Source organism: Pelecanus crispus, chromosome 2, assembly GCF_030463565.1.
Source record: "Pelecanus crispus isolate bPelCri1 chromosome 2, bPelCri1.pri, whole genome shotgun sequence".
NCBI classification, from domain to species: Eukaryota; Metazoa; Chordata; class Aves; order Pelecaniformes; family Pelecanidae; genus Pelecanus; species Pelecanus crispus.
The window spans coordinates 18,665,118-18,684,979 of NC_134644.1; the positions used below are offsets into that span (position 1 = coordinate 18,665,118).

General features: G+C 37.3%; 1 protein-coding gene across 2 annotated transcripts in view; it reads left to right on the top strand.

The window, feature by feature from the left end:
• Positions 1-19,862, top strand: part of ODAD2 (outer dynein arm docking complex subunit 2) — a 91,333-nt gene that overhangs the window by 60,731 nt on the left and 10,740 nt on the right. For both annotated transcript variants that reach the window (XM_075706126.1, XM_075706127.1), the window contains exons 17-18: positions 2,070-2,258; positions 2,847-3,068. In XM_075706126.1, coding sequence (XP_075562241.1) covers positions 2,070-2,258; positions 2,847-3,068 — 411 coding nt within the window. The remainder of the gene's footprint in view (positions 1-2,069; positions 2,259-2,846; positions 3,069-19,862) is intronic.

Sequence of the window (19,862 nt, forward strand, 5' to 3'; positions counted from 1 at the left end):
GGCTGGATTATAGATTGTATAAAGAAGTCCCAATAATCACAAATACCTAAGCTTAGTATAGAGGTCCACTCAACTAAAGTAACTGATGGGCCCATTCAAGTAGAAACGGTGATTTCTCCAGATTACATTGCAATACTTGATATCCTCAGGTTAGGCACTTGAAGCTCCATCCACCCCTTTCCTAATTATTATGTTTACAATGAAATTTCTGAAACTGCTGATGCATTTTGCAGTGTTGTCTTTCAGGCTCTGTATAACTAGGCATCCTGAGAACCCCATCTAGGTGGTTGTTGGCAGAATGTTTCTTAGATTTACCCACAGATTGAATAAACATGTAAAAAATCATTCCAAGTAGATGTTCTTCTCTTCTGGCATTGTTTCTGTCCATGAGGAAACGGAAAAGAGATTGTCTAAAATAATGTAATCTTACATGGTGGAATATCTTACCAAAGAAAGAGATACATTTCCTTTCAAGCCTCTCAGTTTAACTGAGTGCAATGAATCCTGGTGTACAGCATTAGTCAGTGACTGTGTAACTTAATCAGCTAAGAATCTGTGCTTAAACAAAACTTAGATTTATACCCTGTGTGCTTTTAAGGGTGCATGAAGTACTGTATGCTGCATGTCACTTTATCAGATACTGTCAGTTCCTCTTTGCTTGAGGCAACCAAATGAATTCCATACCTGTTAGTTCAGTCTCACAATCCCAAACCTGCTGGTTTTCTCTGGTTTAGACATTGATGTGTAAACATGTGCTTGACAATTTGAATTGACTAATAAACACAAGAGTGCAGGCAATGCTGTGTCAGACCAAAGGTTCACTGACACAGTGTTCTGTTTCTCATACTAGCCCACAAGGGATGCCTAAGGAAAGGTAGAAGAACGGGGCAAACTCGTAGCCGTGGTTCTGCTCCCCAGAATGCTTTCCCACCATCAAGAAATCTGTGGCTCAGGAACTTTCTAAATCTGAGGAAATACTTTTATGTTGAATAACCCTTAATGGATTTTTTTTCTGTTAATGTCTAGTTAATTTGTAACATGAAAACTTCTAATAGCCACTGCAATCCTGCTCCAAGGACTTCAGCATCTTAACTATGCTTTGTTCAAAAATAACTGTTTTATTCTGAACAGGCCACCTGCTAGTTTCATCTGATGCTCCCAGGTCTTCTGCTAGAAGAGAGATCCCTGTGTGCCCTTTCTGTTCCACTCAAGTTTCTATACACCTCTATCATACTGCTCCTCTTTTTTCTCTTTCATTGTCTTCAGTGTCCTAGTTGGTTAGTCATTTCTTCTACAGAGCAGTTCCTTACCTTTGATTATTCTTGTCATCTTTCTCTAAACCTTTTCTGATTTTACTATAACTTTTTCAAGATGGAAAAAATGGACCAGATTTGCATACTGTATTCAAGATCAAGGCATACTGCTTAGTTTTCTATTTCTTTTCTAAGAGCATACTTAGACATTTTTCCCAAGTCATGTTTGTGTCCTTTAGTCACATTTTACACTGATCATACTCTGAGGTGCACCATGGTTCTCCCACAGTTGCTGTCATGGCTTGTGTAACCTTCCCTCTTAAGTATTCCTGAACACTCATTTGCATTGATACAAGGAAATAATATACCACTCCTTTGTCTCAGCTGTCAGACTTAATGTAGGAAATAGAAGACACTATGAGAGCCTGAACAGGGGTGTCTATTGCTGTTCTAGATGCCCTAAGGTATGTGAGGCACCGACCTGGCAAATCTGATACGGCAAATAATAAGAGACTTGCACGCTTCTGGAGTGACAGCTTGAGGCCATAAAGAATACTCTGTGGTATCTAAAATGACGCTAGATACCTTTATTTAGGCATTGAATTTCTGCCTAGATGGTGGTATGTAAACCAGTCTAACTCTCATATGTCAATCAAGAGAGCTCTGAGTTCCAAATTAGCCGTATTTCTTGGTGAAGGCAACACAGCAATAGCTGCAGTTTTGAATAATTAGGTCATACTAATCTCTTTTTTTAACATTTGCATATAAATACAGATTGAATATTTTAAAATAATGTTTCTTTTGGTTCTCATTTAGGATGCTGGCGAAATGGTTCGATCCTTTGTTGGTGGCTTGGAACTGATAGTCAATTTGCTAAAATCAAAGAATAAAGAAGTTTTAGCAAGTGTATGTGCAGCCATTACAAATATAGCTAAAGATGAAGAAAATTTAGCTGTTATAACAGATCATGGAGTCATCCCTCTGTTGTCCAAACTAGCAAACACAGTAAGTAACTTCTAAACATAGTATACTAAGTATAAGGTTCCTTATGTCACACTGCATTATACCCAACTAAAAGGTTATGACAAAAGCAGTAGATTTTGCAGCAGCTACAAGGAAGGGCTGTAGAATCCTTCCTCTATGAGATGTATATTGGACATGAAAACACTCTGTGACTGATACTAAAATTGCTTTGGAAGATGAGCTTCATTTTAATAGTCACTGTTGCTGAATATTGCTTTTGAGAGATGCAGCTGCTGTATGAAAAAAGCACAAAGGGTCGAGAGAGCAATAAATCTGAACCATGCAGAGAATCTCAATGATGGGGCCATATGTTACATTTTAATGCTAATCTTATCTAATTTCCAGTCAGTCTAAAAGCACCTTTGAAATAATGTAAAAATTGACAGCACTTCCTACAAAGCGAATAATAAGGGACTACTAGCTCCATGCCTTACAGCTCTCTCCAGTTTTTAATTGTACTGCAGTTAAATTGGGATGCCTTAAAGATGTTTGAGAATACAATTCTGCTTTCCTATGAAATTTTTATTGTATTATGTTGTCTTTAATTTGTTATGTTTTTACCTTCTTCAGAACAATGACAAATTAAGACGTCACTTAGCAGAGGCCATTTCCCACTGTTGCATGTGGGGGAGCAATAGAGTTACCTTTGGAGAGACCAAGGCTGTAGCTCCTTTAGTACGCTACTTGAAGTCAAATGATCCGTCAGTTCATAGAGCTACAGCTCAGGCTTTATATCAGCTTTCAGAGGATCCCAACAACTGTATCACTATGCATGAAAATGGAGTGGTGAAGGTGAGGTGGAAGGTTTTTCTTATTTGGAGTTCAAATTATTGAAGGCATTTGGCATGGTCAAAAGAAGAGATTTTTCATTTGAAATAGTTCTTGAATACTGCTGTGCACCTCGGGTTTTCTGAGCTTTATCCTAAAAATGTTTGGTTAAATAGTGAATTAGGGAACAGTATTTCAGTGGTAAAGATATTACAGCTAGGTGGTTGTTAGGAATGGAAATATGGTATGGACATTCACCTCTACAGTACTTGACTTGGCTCTGACCTAGGCTGGTAATGATGTCTCATAAGCATTTTGTCATTCTCAAATGTCTTTTGCAAAAGAAGTTGGGTTATCTTAATGGATAGTTGCCTGGTATAGCAGAAAGTCACGTAGGAACTGAGTATAACTGGATTTGGGGACAAATTAAGACAGAATAATACAAAGGCTTAGTTTACCTGGAACTGTTTCAGTGAATTATACATTTACTTATAAAAAGTCTTAATTTACAAGTTAAGTATGAGCATATTCTGCAAAGACCTTACTTTTTCTCTCAAAAAGGTTTTTCTAGCAATGTTTTATCTCACTAGTTGAAGCCAGTAGAGTTACTTCTTTGGCACAGGAGAGGTAAGGATTATGGTCTTAGAGATGGAGATTGTAGGAGCTCTCAATTTTCATAAATTTCCTGAAAGATTAACTGTTTGAAGACTTTTCCTTTTACTTCATGTTCAGGTAAATGTATTGAAAATAGGAGTTGACTTATGATATAGTGTTACTATTAATGTTGAATTTATGCCTGCAATAATGATTGTGCACTTTATTGTGAACAGTTTCAATTCTGGCATAGTCTAATGGTCCTGCATTATCATACATGTATCTGTAGTCAGGTTAAAAAGATCCACTGGTCAAAACTGTTTAAAGGCTCAGTTTAAATGCCAGTACTTCACCTGACTCAGATCTAAGCTGCCCTTTCAGTGCTGGAAAGTAACATCTTCCCATCACAGTTGCACTATACGGGCTACACAGCACAGGGGAAAATATTCTGTACTATAGCTCAATTTGAAACTAGTGTCTGATGACTTTTTAATGTTGCTTATCTTTCCATTCAACTGACACAACCCATTTTCTGCCCTCCTGTCATATGTTGTTTTCATTCATTTTATTATGCAAGTTTTAGGTTTTATAAGTTGTAGCACACTGAACACACCGTATAAAGCCAATTCTGATAATGTATTGTTGTAATGATTCCATCTCGGTCTAAGTTCATCTTTATTTTTCAGTCCTAGTTAAAGTATTTAGACTAATTAAAAACATTTATTTGCACTTGCAGATAAAAGGGACGTACAGAAAAGTATCACGGGTGTTTAATTTTTTTGTTATTCACAGTATTCTGGAATGACTATAATATGTTTTTACTTTCATTATAAATAACCCAGCCACCAAGCCAGGAAACATGAAATTGCTACTTTACCCTTAACTGGTTTAGTGGTGGACTTGGTAATGTTAGGTTAATTGTTGGACTGGGTGATCTTAAAGGTCTTTTCCAACCTAAACTATTCTATGATTCTGTGATTCTATGTTAAGAGAGAGAAAATAGAACTGATGAAAGGAAGAGTCAAACTACAAAATAAAGGAACTTAGGTTATGTTTGGTGCACCTAAACTTTTTGTCCAGGTGCACTTCTCATGTACAAGAAAGTTGTATTTTTGTAATGCAGTGGACAAGTGTTTGAATGTGGTTTGTATGTGGGTCTGTCACAGAACTGAAGTGGAAGTGCCTCTCATCTCATAATTGATGGATGGCCTGAACATATGAGAGGATATATGACCAATTCTCATCACGTGTGCCAGCACACACATGTATTTGTATGATATAAGCAGATGTGCATTAGTAATACGACAGCAAGCACCTGCATTTGGTCCATGTTGAGACTAACAGCCACGGTAGCAGTTCTGTTGAAAACAACCTGGAGAGTAGGTTCAGCAAGCTGAACATGAGCCAGTAGGGTGCCCTGGGAGTGATGAAGGCTAACCAGATCCTGGGCTGTGTTAGCAGGAGCATAGCCAGTAGGTCAGGGATGGTGACTTAGCATTTATTAAAACACATCAGGAGTATTATGTTCAGTTTGGGCTCCAAGTCCAGTGGAGGGCCACGAAGATGGTTGGGGACTGAAGCACATGACTTGTGAGGGAACTGAGCTTGTCTAGGTTTGAGAAAGAAGGCCTTTGGGCAGCAGTGCCTAATAGCAGCCTGCCACTATCTAAGAGAAATTTACCAAGGTGACCAAGGCAGGCTCTTTACTGAAGTGCATGATAAGAGGACAGGAGACAATGGTCATAAATTGAATCTGATGGGTTCCACCTGGATATAAGGAAAAAAATTCTACTGTGACGGTAATGAAGCACTGGAACAGTTCCCCAGAGAGGCTGTGGAATCTCCATCCAAGGGAATTTAGACCTGACTTGACAAACCCAATCAGTAACCTGGTCAGAATTCAGTGTTGACCCTGCTTTGACTAGGAGGTTAGACTAGATGACCTCCTGAGATACCTTCCAACCCAAATGATTCTGTGATTCAGATCATCTGATTTCTATCAGATGGAAAATAATGAAAATAATAGGAAATACGGAAAATAATGATTGATCTTTGCAAAACACTTCTTCACCATCTTTTGATAATTAAGCAGTGTTCTCCAGCTTCTCAGTGGACTTTATTGAGACATACCCATGGCATATTCAATTAGGGAAAACAGCCAGTTGTGGTAATGAGCTTTCCCATTCACTATCCAGAAACAGTCACCCTGTCTAATGTGGCAGAAACTTTCTTCACTATACTAGTCAGATGGGTATCTCAAGAGAAATACTGTCAGAGGAACAGATTTAATCACTCTGTTGTTTAGATACTTAGGAACATGTGTAAGATAAAGTGTCTGAATTCCACTCCGTTTCATTCGGAAATGAAATATTCATTCCATGAACAGAAAATTCACTTGAATTTTAGGTCAGGGCTACAAATGTATGTGACTAAGAGACGCAGTGCTATCCCACATGCCTTGAAGTACTTCAAAATTCCATGAGCTTTAACTAATCCTCCTCTGTAGTTCACAACATCTCAGTTTTTTGGGGGAAAGCAGTCTGACTGCAAACAAAACTGATTCTGTAATGAATCTTCAAAATGCAGCCAAGCCTGATCAAGAATTAAGAGGTTAAAGAGCGTTAAGATAAAAACATCTGTGACCACACATTGCCATGAAGAACCTGGAATAATTCTTCATACCTGCTAAGCATCACAATATGCAAAAGTCTTGGGAAGGAGTTTTGGAAGTGATTCAGAATATCAGTGAAATCACCTCTAACCTTAAAAGGCTGTACTGTTGATTCATGCCATAAGCTGTTCAGTTTTGGTAGACTGGAATCTCTTCATAGCCAGGAGGTGACTGCGAACCAAATACATAGCCAGGAAAAGAAACATTATGATTCCTTACTGCTCATTTTTCTTACTGGCAGTAAAAAATGAAGTATCCTTGGAAGACACTAATTTACTTGAAGGAGCAGTTCTTGCTAGTCCCCAAAAAAGCAAAAATAATGGAAGTTTGGCAGAGTGTGTTTTCAGATAAACTGAATCAAACCGGTCAGATGGTTGATGTCATCCATACCAACAACTGTCAGCCAATGCACAGTCAAATGTACTGAATAAGTGTAAATCTCCAAGAGATATGTCCAGCTCTTCAGGTAAACCGTCTTCTGTTCAGTGTTCTACTGAAGTCAGTGTGTATAGCGTAGAATCTGAAGTCCTAGGATCACCCAGCAAATGTGTAACAATGGGGTGTAACAATTTACAGTTGTAAACTGAGCCTTGAAAACAAGTTTGATACTTTTAAAATTAGAAGATATTAATTATTTTAAGAAGGCTGGCCCACTGAAGAAATTCTTTAAACACATCCCATAATTAATGCTAAGAGCTACAAATAAGTAGGTAAGCTACATGGAATTATCTTATTCAACATCTGCACATATTTCATTTTTCTGTGTGTTTGTTTTCAATTACATTCAAGTGAACATTCATGGAAGTGCTTAATTACAAATGCTGCAGACGTTTAATGATGACATTTAATCTGGAGAATATGAAAGTAGTTATACCTAAACAAACAAAAACATTCTTCACAAATAATATTTCCTTATTTTTAATTATCCAGATATTTTAAAATAACATTTTTTTCTAACAATAGTAAGTATAAATGGAGCTGTTATTAAAGCTTTATTCCTTTAAGTCTTTAGGAAATCCTTAACACAAGGCAAATTGATAAAATGGGTAAGTCTAAACAGTAGGACCCTAGAGCAGTTCCCAGCTCTTATGTTCAAGCGCATAGCCTGGCCACATACTAATTGTACATTAGGACTAAACCTGGGTGCATACTTTCTGGTGTGTGTCAAAAAAACCTGCAGGTGCAGAATGGAACTGCAATATGTATGAATAATTGGGAATCAGGACTGCAGGGCATATTGCAAAATGCATTTGCCTTTCAACTAGGATATAGCCAGAGAGAATCCAGTACCAATGTATGTGTTGAAGTTAACACGGCTCAGAGATCCATGTTAGTAAACTGTGAAAAACCTGTTCTCCCTAGGCCATTAAGTGAGAAAAGTGCAGTGAGACGTCATCAGAGCTAGCTCTCTCAAGCTCTTGAGCTTTCTTGCCTGTCTAGCTTTGGTAGCATGGAGCTCAGTGTCAGATGATTTCCCTTATGCTAGTACTATGACTGCAGTATAGGCATATCCATTTTTTAAGAAGTGTGTAGTTTGGTTTTGCCCCTGTTTTTCAGGGAGTGGAATTCTCCCACCCGCAAGAGGACAGTACCTATGGCCATCTAGAGTTTCTAAGCCTAAATAAAGCCTGGTTTAATTAGCAACTATTCCGCTGTGATGTTTCCAACCACTTTCTTATGCTTATATGTTGTGTTATACCTAGAATGGCAAAGCAGCAAAGTAAAGCAACAAATAGGCCTTTTTGGAGGATATATCAGACCAGTGAGACATAGTGGTTCGTATTCAGTGAGGACGCCCATATAAGAGTGAAGCTTGGTCGGCAGTCTAAGAAAATATGTTCTGTTGGACCTGACATTTTCTCCAGGTGTGCTAGTCCAAGTGCTTTTGTTCTGTGTTGCCAGAACTGAGCAGATCATGAAGGAAATCAACACACGCACCATGACAGCTCAGGGCACAGCTGGCCAATCCACCAGTGATTATGAGCTTGACTTCAATGCTGGCACTGTTGGAATTACCATCAAGAATCAGTTACTGGAGTTTCAGAAAAGCTAAAGAGGCATTCCCAGATGGCAAGGAGAGTTGGTGGAGGAGATTTAGTTGCTCAAATGCAAAAGTCAGTACAGTGCTGAATCTTGCCTGGTCTGTTCAGTTGGTCTGCCTGGCACAGGTGAGACAGTAGTTGCAGCACTGTGTCTGTGCTATTGGGTATCTTTGCACCATGCTTCTCAGTGATGACAGAATGTCCGGGTGTTTTCATTCTTCTAGCCTCTCCAGTGAATAGTTGACTGAAAGCATACTTTGTATTTATGTAAGGGTTGTTATGTACAGATTTTTCCAGGACCAATCATATTTTTGCTTCTGGAAAATTTGTCTGGGTTCCTCTGATATTTTTCGTCCTTTTACCCGATATCTGGTGTTTCAGTAATGATACCCAGTTGGATTAATGTCGCAGCTGCTGTAGTTCTCACTAGGTTGCAATACATGTGTAATCCCAGGTGTTCTTCAGCACATGTTCATGTGCTGTGTTCACATGCACAGAAAGTCTGATGCTTCAGGGAAACATTGACTCTGTGTGAATGACACAGTTGCTGAGTGCTTGAACGGTTGGTCAGAGACTTTCTCAAAGCATCAGACTTTCTGACCACTCACTATGCAGTGTGTATATATGTGTTTCTGTCCAGGAAACCAGGAATAAAAATATATAGGGAAAGTAATTTCAGCCAGATTCTCATATTTCACATTTTGGCACTGCTGCAAACAGTATTTACTGATCACAGAACAACAGGTATATGCACACAGTTGTGAGAGAAAACCGGTATTCCAAGTTTTCACCTATTTGTAACTGCACCCAAAATACATTCAGTTTTCTCAAGCAAGGCTATGTGACAAAAAGGTTGGGAAATACTGGTGTATGTCAGCTGCCATGTGAAATTCTGAGTTGTCAAACAGGGTGATTTTAGAGGAAGTTCAGAAAGGCAGTTTATGAAATTTTTCTTTTATGTTCAGTTCCACACTCAATATTCTTATGGCTGGGAATGGAACAATGGTTATGACCTGTGACAGATGAATCAATGCTTTCTTTCTACCAAAGACCAGAAAATATTTCCTCTTTCTGAAGTAAAAAATCATGGCTGTGCTGGAAAAGAGATTTGTATTTTCAAAGACCCAATAATGACATGTACGACACTATAAAGCAGGAGAAATTTTTAGACATCAGACTAAGGAACAGGCATCAACCTGAATTCAAGATTGGAGATAGCTGTCCGCAGACCAAGGGCAAAGAGAAATCCAGTGGGGGATTGGCAGTCTGTAGCCAAGATAAGCAGGAGTACTAGGCAACGTTCTTCACACTTGGAGTCTGTCACAATTAGAGGGAAGAGAAATAGGAAGTCACAGACAACTGGAAGTATCCAGCTGTGACTGCATTCTTCATGGAAAGAGCAGAAAATCTCCCTTAAAATGTAGCTGTTGCAAAGGAACAAAGATGTCTACCTATAGTTGACTGCTGCTGAAACCTTAGAACAATCAAGCCTGTTCATGAAAAGATCACCAACTGTCCAGTAAAGAGTATGTGGTTTTTTATAGGGATGCTCTTTTAAGATGAATTGTAGAAAGACTGTTCTGCAAGGCACAGGCAGATGAGGAAGTGCAACTAGTTTAGTAGTGAAAAGATGAGTCTAAACATGTTTGAAAGGAAGAATTCAAGTCATCTGAAGATCCTGAAAGAATATTTAAATCATTGTCCTAGAGACCATGTCACTGTGTCAGATTAGTACAATGCTTCTCTGTGTTACAGTCACACCTTTTCTTGGTTATGTTGGCAAGCTGTAGATTGGGATATATTTCTGGAGTGAGTGAGTCAGGATGGTGGTGTGTATAGGCACTTATGAAACTGCTCATAATATACCTTCTAAAAGACTTCAGATATTTTGAAAGATTCAAAGTATGTACAAGTGAAAAACATGTAACATTATTTCTGGTCATTCTTTCTTTGCAAATGAAGAAAGATGAAAGGTAATCTATTGTGGAAGTTAATTTCTGCTATTGTGGAAGCTAATTTCAGACTTTGTAAGTGATACAAAGGATTTGTTTTTGTGGAATATCATTATTATTTCTATGTAAAGAAGGCCTGGGAAGTTTGAATGGCCTCATCGCCTACAGAGTTGGGGCCAGTTTTTTATGATAAGGCTAATGAGACCTCTGAGGAGATTATTAAAGTAATGAAAAAAAGCAAGAACAAGGGAAAATAAGCACCCAAAATCAGGCTGTGGAAGAACAAAATTCATCAAAGTCATCATTCATCTTAGCTTTAAATGTTCACATTGTGGACATGCCCATCTGAAATAGTCACCCAAATTGTTATAACAGTCAAGGAAGAGGAACAGATTCTTTATTGTGTTTCGTCTCTCCTAATTTAGACTTCTATGCAAAGATAAGGCACCTCAGTTTGTACTGGCGGTATTTTCTGGTCTCCTTTGGCTGTAATGGGAGTGCAGGTTCAAAGTTCAGATCTGCGCATCTACACTGTAGGTATCTATGTTTCATGGGGTAAATCCCATCCCAAGGCAATGGAGAACTTGTTTAAATGACCATGCAGTCCAGTTCATTATTAGATAGGAATGACAGAATTCTGAATAATACTGCAATAAGAAGGAGCTATTAAAAAAAATAATTTATTCTCTTCCTAGAAAAATACAGATGAGATGCATTTATATGCTATGATGGTGATGAAACACTATCTGCCCAGCAGTAACTGAAGCACACTTTGAACTTGATCTGGCTTTAGCCAGATGTTTTAAATTAGTGGATCTAACTAACTTGAATCCATGGATTTTGAAAAAGATCTTTGGAGTATTAAGGATGGATTCCTTTCATCTAACTTTGGCCACTTTTAGATATGGAGTTTAAAGTAGTCTAAACTAAGATAACTTCTATAGTCAGTGGAAAGAGAGAGAAGCACCTGCAGACTTGTGCTAGCTGAAAATAGATGCCCAAGATATCTGGAAGGAATAGACTCATGAAAGCACCTAATTTTCTTCACTGAGTATAGAAAAGACCTAGGTTACTAGCTCAGACTAAACAGCTAGCTTTCAGACAGCTGAATTTAAATTAATATCCTCCTGAATGTTGATATTCAACAAGCCTTGCGGTACAGGGGAAGTTGCAGGGCTGGAAGAAAGGTAATGTGCCAATATTTAAAAAGCCTAAATAAGATTATAATCCTGTAAACTGGACACTATTCTCATGTTAAATAATCATAGGTACATACATTATAATACTAGAAGAATCATTTTAATGATCTAGTCTGACTAGCCTTGCTCATATAAACCAGAGACATTGCTTCAATTTATTTCTGTTTGGAATAGAGTATATCTTTTAGAAAAACACTGACTCTTTACTTAAAAAATTCCAGCAATGGAAAATCCACTAGAGCCATCATAACTTGTTCCAGTAGCTAAATACCTTCCCCATAAAAACATTTACACCTTATTTGTAGCCTAAGGTTTGTCTAGCTTTATCTTATGCAGTTACATGTATGATACTGTTGCTTGGTAAACTGAAAAGCCCTACATAACTTCTGTTCTCATATACATTCTTTTTGAGCAAGATCAAATTACTTGTCACATTGTCATCTTTTTCATTAGCTAAGCAAGGGTAATCTCTGATGGAATTTCTACTTTTTTAATTCTTTAATTATATTTGTGTGTCAGTTCTGAATTTTTTACTTTTGAACTTCTTTTGGACTGAATTTCAATATACTTCAGAACAGAATTCAGTGTTCCAGTAATGACTGTATGAATACTTAAAACAGGTAAAATAACTTCCCTGTTTCTATGTAAGCTCTGTTTGAACATCAGAGATTTTCATAATTCTGTTTGGCCACAGTATTGCCCTCAAATTTAATATTCGGCCAATTTTCTACTTGATTTCCATGTCTTTTTGGAAACTGTTCCCTAGGTTAGACCTTCGCATGCTATAATGTTGTCCTTTCATGCACAGGAGTAAAAATTAGGTGATATTGTTAATGTAAATCACCACTGAATTTAGACTTTGTGATATAAGTTGATTTTTTTTTTTCAGGAGATTAAATCAGATTTGAATTGTTGTCAATACACTTTAAAAATGTCAGATGAGTTAGGTCTCATTTTTGTAAGAATAATTCACAATTTAAAAGTAGACACAAAATGTACTCAAGCATTTTATTGTTTTAGAGAGGAAAATTTTAAGAGACCAACACACTGACTCTTCTTGTAATGCCTTTAAAACAAAATATTGCCTTTCCGCAATGGAAGATTCTAGGTTTGGCAGAGATAACAATTCATTAGAAAACTGAAGGAGTTCACTGGCTGAGAAAGCGGTAAATACTTCTGAATTATGTAGCCACAAATGGATTAAGGTCTGTGAAAAGAATACCAGTGGCTTCGATTGTGAAGTATGAAGCTAAAAAACACCTGTTGTGCTTGCCAGTGAAAGTCTACATTTGCAAGTACCTGATCAGATGGTACATAAATATTCTAGAATATTTAGGGAAATCTTCCTAGTGAGGTAATTTCCAGTATCTCGTATGAGGATCTCTTGATGTTTTGACTTAAAGTTTGTGCTTGAATTCCGAAGTAATTAAATAATAAATGGGGGGTTTTTTTCTATTTATTAATTTATTTCTGTGTACTGTGATGGTGCCTAAAGCCATTGATCACAGATAAGTAGTTCACTTTGCTAGGCAGGGATGTATACCTACATAAGAAGAAGACAACCACAGAAAACTTCCAATTTAAAGGTAGCACACAGCAAGGTGGAGGTGAACAAACAGATATGAACAGAGTGGTAGGAAAAAATCTATAAAAATATTTGTATTGATCATATTTGATAATTCAAGCAAACCAAGATACAATTACTGCTAATTCATAGCTGCAACTCAGTCATCGTAAGTAAAATAGAAATACCTGACTGTAAGCTTTTTGTGAAAAACAAGGAAACAGGCCCACTGGATAGTAGCCAGTCACCCAGACTTTAAGGCACTTATACCATATGGGAACCATAACTGGTGCTGTTGGCAGTTTTTTGCATGTGTGTATCTGTGCTGAAGGCTATGCGAAGTTAGAATAAATTAGCCTCTGTTGAGCTCTGCATTGTTCTGAGCTGCTTTTATTATACAAACAAGTTTATTTAAAGATAGTATTGCTGTGCTGCACTATGAACAAGTCCATTTTCTCCTGATCTTATTCCATTGCATATACAGAACTAATTATTTTTGGGCTAGAGGAACCATTAACTTAATGATTACAGTACATATCTGAAATGCAGAAGATCAGACTTCCCATTCATGTTCTGACATTTTTTAATATTGAAAGTGTCTATCCAACCAATCAGTGCATAGAACTGATCTTTATCCTTACTCTGTGGTCTGGTTTATTGAATTATTTGCACAACATGGAAGTACTTCGTTTTCTTAATATTACAAATTATTAATAGATGCCTTTTAGAATATCAATTATTGTAGCTTATAGGAACTTCACCAGGGATGCTGGAAACCTCATTTCAAGTGCTTGGTACAATAAAGCAGACAAAGCAGATACTCATGCTCCTAAGAGTGGGACTTGATTTGTATATTCATATGTTTGAATATATATTTTTTAATTAATCCAACAGATTTGTTCCTGTCTTCTCGTCAGGCTATAGCCTCAAGAGATGCATGGGGTTTTTTTTTTCGGTTTGCTAACTTTTTTTCTTTTTTTTTGGCAAAGAAGGTGTAACAGCTGTAATGTACTTTCTGAATTCTGTGATTAATTAATACATAAGAGGTATTTGTGCTTTCTGAGTTCTGTTCTTAATGGTAGAAAGGTTAATCATACATAGGCTCTTCCATTCCCTTGTAATAATCTAAGATATAAAACCAGTTGGTTTAACCATGATTTATGAAAGTTATTGTGAAATGTAGATTTAATATTTGGAGAGTTCTTTTATACTCTGTTATAATGACTATATTAAAAAATACATTTTGTGTATTTTATTGTGCAGAGCTTCTAGAATATTGGTCATTGTTCACTAAAGTCATAAATCCCTACAAGAAGTTTTGGCTAACCATTTTATGTGAAAAGACTTTCATAAGACCATCTTTGTGAAATAAATATATATGATTTACAAAATATGGAGGGCAATTACTAGTAATTTCTACTGAAAACATTCTATAAACAACTTTTTGCCACAAATTGTATATATCTGAAGTTTAGGAAATGAAATGCAAAAGCGCTGGCGCCTACTTCTTTAGGAATATTTGGCTATGGGGTTGGTTGTTTTTTGTGGGGAGCCTTTGGTGAGAACATAGAGTTTTACAGTATTAAGCAAGGTTTAAGATAAGGTCTTTATAAATCAATCAAAAATATTTCATATAGTATCTACGCAATAATATCATCGGGATATAATAGTATGTAACTGCATATTTACATATTTGTGTTTTTATTTTAAGTTTAGAAGAACCCACTTTGTAACTATCATGGTTGGCTCTATTCAGGCTCCACAGTTCAGGCTGGAGATACAGTGTGTTTGGCACATACTCCAAGCTGATGCCTGTTGCTTTTTATAAATTAGTTGTTACAGTTCTTGGACATCAAGAAAGAGGGCACTAGATGGTAAAATTTCTGCATGTCTGTTGGCTACAGAAAGTATGCCCAATCCCTTCACCCATAAATGTATTGATCACATCATACTTCAAAATTTCAGATATAAGAGATTCCATAAACTAAGTCAAATACTGGCATATTTTGTTTCATTTCAGAAGGATTGATGAAAATTGACAATGTTACACCACTGCAGTTTCTATTGTGTTAACAACTGCCAGGTGTGAACATTTTCCTTACCGTTTCAGCTTCAGGAAACAGAAACCAGTAAGCCTTTACCTTCATAATTAGCAAAACCTCACCATTCGTAAAGTAGGAGTACTTACATGTAAAACATTTTGCTTTTGCACCATTGTCAAAGGTAATGAAGTTTGGCTTCAGTGTAGATTAAGCCTCAGACTTGAGATGATTTTTCAGAATTTCACGTTACTAAAGTTTGTGACATGTAGCAAGTGTTCTGTTAAAATCTGGCTGATCTCAGATAGGAAAAACCAGCAGCCTAAGGGAGATCAGCTTATCTTTGCCCAAACTCAGTGCTTCAGGAGACCTCTGATGTAGTAACATTTGGATAGCAAACGTAGAGGCTGGCATACAGCTCCTTTTGGCACATTTTAAACATCTTTTAGTCTTATAAAAAGAAGCTTGTCCCACTAAGCTGTAGGTTTGTTGGAGCTGTTTAACAGTAGCTGTGCCCTGCAGCTCTTTTAGCGATAAATGAGCCGCTTCAAATAAGTGCAATTGCAGCCAACTGTGCAGAAGGAATCCTTAAAAAAAATTTAAATAGACATTTTTGAAGCTTAAAAATGCACAAACAAAGTATGTTAAACCAAAATATATGCTGCTCCTTTTAATGGAAAAGATTGCTACTGGCTAAGTCTGCCAGCTTCAATAGGTGTGCCAAAAAGCCAAGGAATCTGGCAGAGTCCATAGATAGCAGTTCCATCTTTCATCTATATTTCTTTTCTGTATTTATCTTGCTTTAGAAAATGCAGAGAATGTCTTTTCCTTCCGACTTGGCACTATTTCTAAACCACAGACATACACAGAGCAGCTTCTTGCAATTGTTTAGCTCCCTGCACCAGTCTTATCCTTGTGACTATGTGAAATGTTTCTTTCTAATTTGGCAATAATAAGACAGAATAATATTAAAATATTTTTATGTTTATGGAATAGTATCTTATATAAATTGTCAGATATTAAAATTAGTTTTCTTAATTGAGAGATACCAGGCTTAATGTACAAGGACAGAATGCCAGGTGATTATTTTTTGCATTCAGCAGATCAAAAATAGTTTCCTTGTATGTAAGGAGCTATTCAAAGAAGCTGAACATAAGAAATACGAAAAACAATATGCATATATATACACACACACATATTTATATATGTATATGTATGTGTAAATAGAAGCTGAATTGTCCCTCAGGAGTCCTTAATGTACTGAATTATGCATTCATCGTTGTCATCTATAAAAACTTCTTTTTTTTTTCCTTCTTCCTGTAGAATCAATCACTCTGTTCAAATTGGATTCAAGCCCCAGTCATTGTAATCTCTTTTATGTTGCCATTTCAAAGAGTACTCTCTTTTAAGTAATATGGCACATCTTACTGCTATCACTTTCAAGGTATAGATGCTAAGGAAAAGTCCTTTTGCAGTGTGTAGATTATGGGATGGGCTCTAGTGTTAATGTTCCTTGTCAATGTTCTGTACTTTGGCATAAAGTCTAAAGGCCTGATGAGGCTGCCAGGGGACAGGAGGCTCATGAGAATTCTGTCACTGACTTCAGTGAGGGCTGGATCAGGTTATGATGCAATGGGGACTATATAACAATCAATTGTATGTAAAGGCTAAAAGACTCTAGACTATGAGTGAAGGTCCATACAATTTCATTTTATTGGAAATTTTATTTTATTTCATTTTGGATTTAGCTCCAAGGATGGTAATTGGCTGTATTTACCAGCTGCTAATCAGTACAGGATTTCTTGCAACAGTTTATGGTAGTTTTTAATCTCTAGAAGTTTTGAAGAAAAAATTAAAGTAAAAGAATATTGGTCAGTATTGCTAGTTAATTACCAAAGGAGTCTGATACACTGCAAATTATACATTATCTTCAGATCTGGGGAAACTGGAAAACTTTCACTACAAGAAAGACATTGAGGTGCTGGAGCGTGTCCAAAGAAGAGCAACAAAGCTGGTGAAGGGTCTAGTGCACAAGCCTTATGAGGAGCGGCTGAGGGAACTGGGGTTGTTTAGCCTGGAGAAGAGGAGGCTGAGGGGAGACCTTATTGCTCTCTATAACTACCTGAAAGGAGGTTGTAGTGAGGTGGGTGTTGGTCTCTTCTCCCATGTAGTTAGCGATAGGATGAGAGGAAACAGCCTCAAGCTGCGTCAGGGGAGGTTTAGATTGGATATTAGGAAAAATTTCTTCACTGAAAGGTTTGTCGGGCATTGGAACAGGCTGCCCAGGAAAGTGGTTGAGTCCCCATCCCTGGCGGTATTTAAAAGACATGTAGATGTGGTGCTTAGGGACATGGTTTAGTGTTGGACTTGCTAGTGTTAGGTTAACAGTTGGACTCAATGATCTTAAAGGTCTTTTCTAACCTAAATTATTCTATTCTAGATAGAAAATGAATTTAAGTTGTGTCTAGTCTGCTCATTGCATTTGTGTTGAAGATAAAAACACCTCTCCATGACATTGGATTGAGAAAGCAGGCACTGATAAAGGTGCTTCCATACTGCCATACAGATATGACAGTTCGAAATACTGGATTCAGGCTAAGATACCTAAATTAGGGGTCTGTGGCAATATAGAAATATTAAAAATCTCCAAAAGGTATTTAGAACACCTAAAAACAGAATTGTCCTCTGGAGGTTCTGTCCTTCACTGATTCTTCACTATTGCTTACCTTGTGCACAGCTATGTGGGATGAATGCAGGTTTATTTGCTCTTTTTATCTCTGTACATTATATCTGTGCAATCTGCACAAATCCAACGGTCATTAGACTGGATTAGCTCCTTTGCAGAAATCCAAAGGGAGGTAATTGCTGGACTCCAGAGGCATTGTAGGCTAATGGAGCATGTATATACCTAAAGAAGGTCTGTCATACTTTTGTACTGGATTTGCTGGTCATTCACTGTATAGAGAATATTTTATTAGTCTTTTGCTTCTCAAAGTATTTTGTCTTCTCAACAGTTGTATAGTCTATTCATGTGCAATAATCTTGTTGCTATTTGGAAGTGTTGAATTGACCACACTTGGATTCAACAGCACTCTTCACCACAAACTCTTAACGAAGTTAAACTGCTATGCAATGAGAAGGCAAAGTCCTAGAAAGGATAAATAATTGGTTAAAAATGAGGAATCAAAGTGTAGGAATTAGGATCAAGTTCTGCAGCCAAGGGATCTTGCCATTCAGTATTTCATAAATGATGATGGGAAGTGTGGTGAATGGTGAGGTTGCAAACTTTGCTGGCAATACTAAGTTCTTCATGGTAGTAGAGATGAGAGCCAGTTGCAAAGCGCAGTCCGCAATGCTGAGCCATGGAGGTCACATCTGCTGTGCAGGTACATCACAGCTCAGCGCAAAGTTTTTACCTTCCATGAAAGCATTGGATTTACTATGCTGGACAGCATGGCATACTACATGTGCAGCAGATGCAAAGGGACTGCCAGTAACTATCTGTTAAAACTGAAAAGTTGTCTATATATTTGGGCAAGGCAATAAAGCCCTCGCAAACAATTTGGACAGAAAAAATTTTCAATGTAACATGCAGCTAGGGACACCCTGAAGCCCTGACTTGGATCTTGGGTTTGGTTCTGATTGATCAGACTGTTATACTCTTTCTGCTCTTCTCATGATCCAAGAATTCTTATAACATTTGCAGTTAAATGTAAGAGTTATTTATCTTTAAATTTCTGTTGACTTCCTGGGAAGTAGGGGGAGAAATTGATCTTCTGTTTAATCCTTCAGCATCACAAATTCATATAAGGGAATTGTATTTTGAGAAACCACTCTTTGACAAATGCCAATATTCTGCATAAATATGCTCCTGTTCAGGAAAGGATGTTAAGTTCCTTAATTTTATCATGATTCAAGCATGTGATGCAGTGTTTTCATGAAGAAGTAGCCTCTTTTAGTTGGGAACTGATGAAAAAGAGAGTACATTCCCTATGTAGGAGTACTGCTTTGTCTTACACCAGCTTCCCCATATTGTTATAATTAGGTGGCACTGTGCCCCAAGTATACTCACCCAAAAATATCCAACATGCTGTTAATAATGTTCCTGTGCTAGCATTAGTGTTGTGAAATACTTTGGGTAGCTAGGTAACTAACCTTTCCAACCATTTCCTCCTACCTGAGATACAAAGTAACCACCATACACAGTTTAGAGTATTAATTGTGATTCTTTTTATCTTGTGCAGTGGTAGCATTCGGCTAGAAGACCCACATGATTTTTTTCTTTCTGTATTAAAGCACAGAGTTGCATAGTTTTAGGAAATTAATTTTCACATCTTCCCCCGCATGCTTTAACCAGCTTTAGCAGAGCTTTTATACATGTGCTACAACCTCCACTTGCCCAAGCGTAGCTGTAACTTTCTTTTTATAAAACTAAAAAAGCCCAAGCAAATGAATAAGCCAAAAACATCCCCTAAACTTGAAGCTTGGAATTAAAGTTGAGCAATTACTCAGAAAAAAGTTGAGGAACAGACTTTTGCTCTAATCAGAGGAAAGTTTTAGATTTAACTTCTATTAGTGAATTTTTCATTCCCTACTTCATAGTTATATCTTTAGAGTGGGAAGGAAGCAGATCAAGGCCTCTGGTATTTCCTGGCTGACATACACAAGTCAGGCAGGCAGGTATTATTGCTTGCTTGCAGACTACACAGTGTCTTTAAAAATCTCTGATCTCACAAAGCTTCCAAAATCCAGCAGCC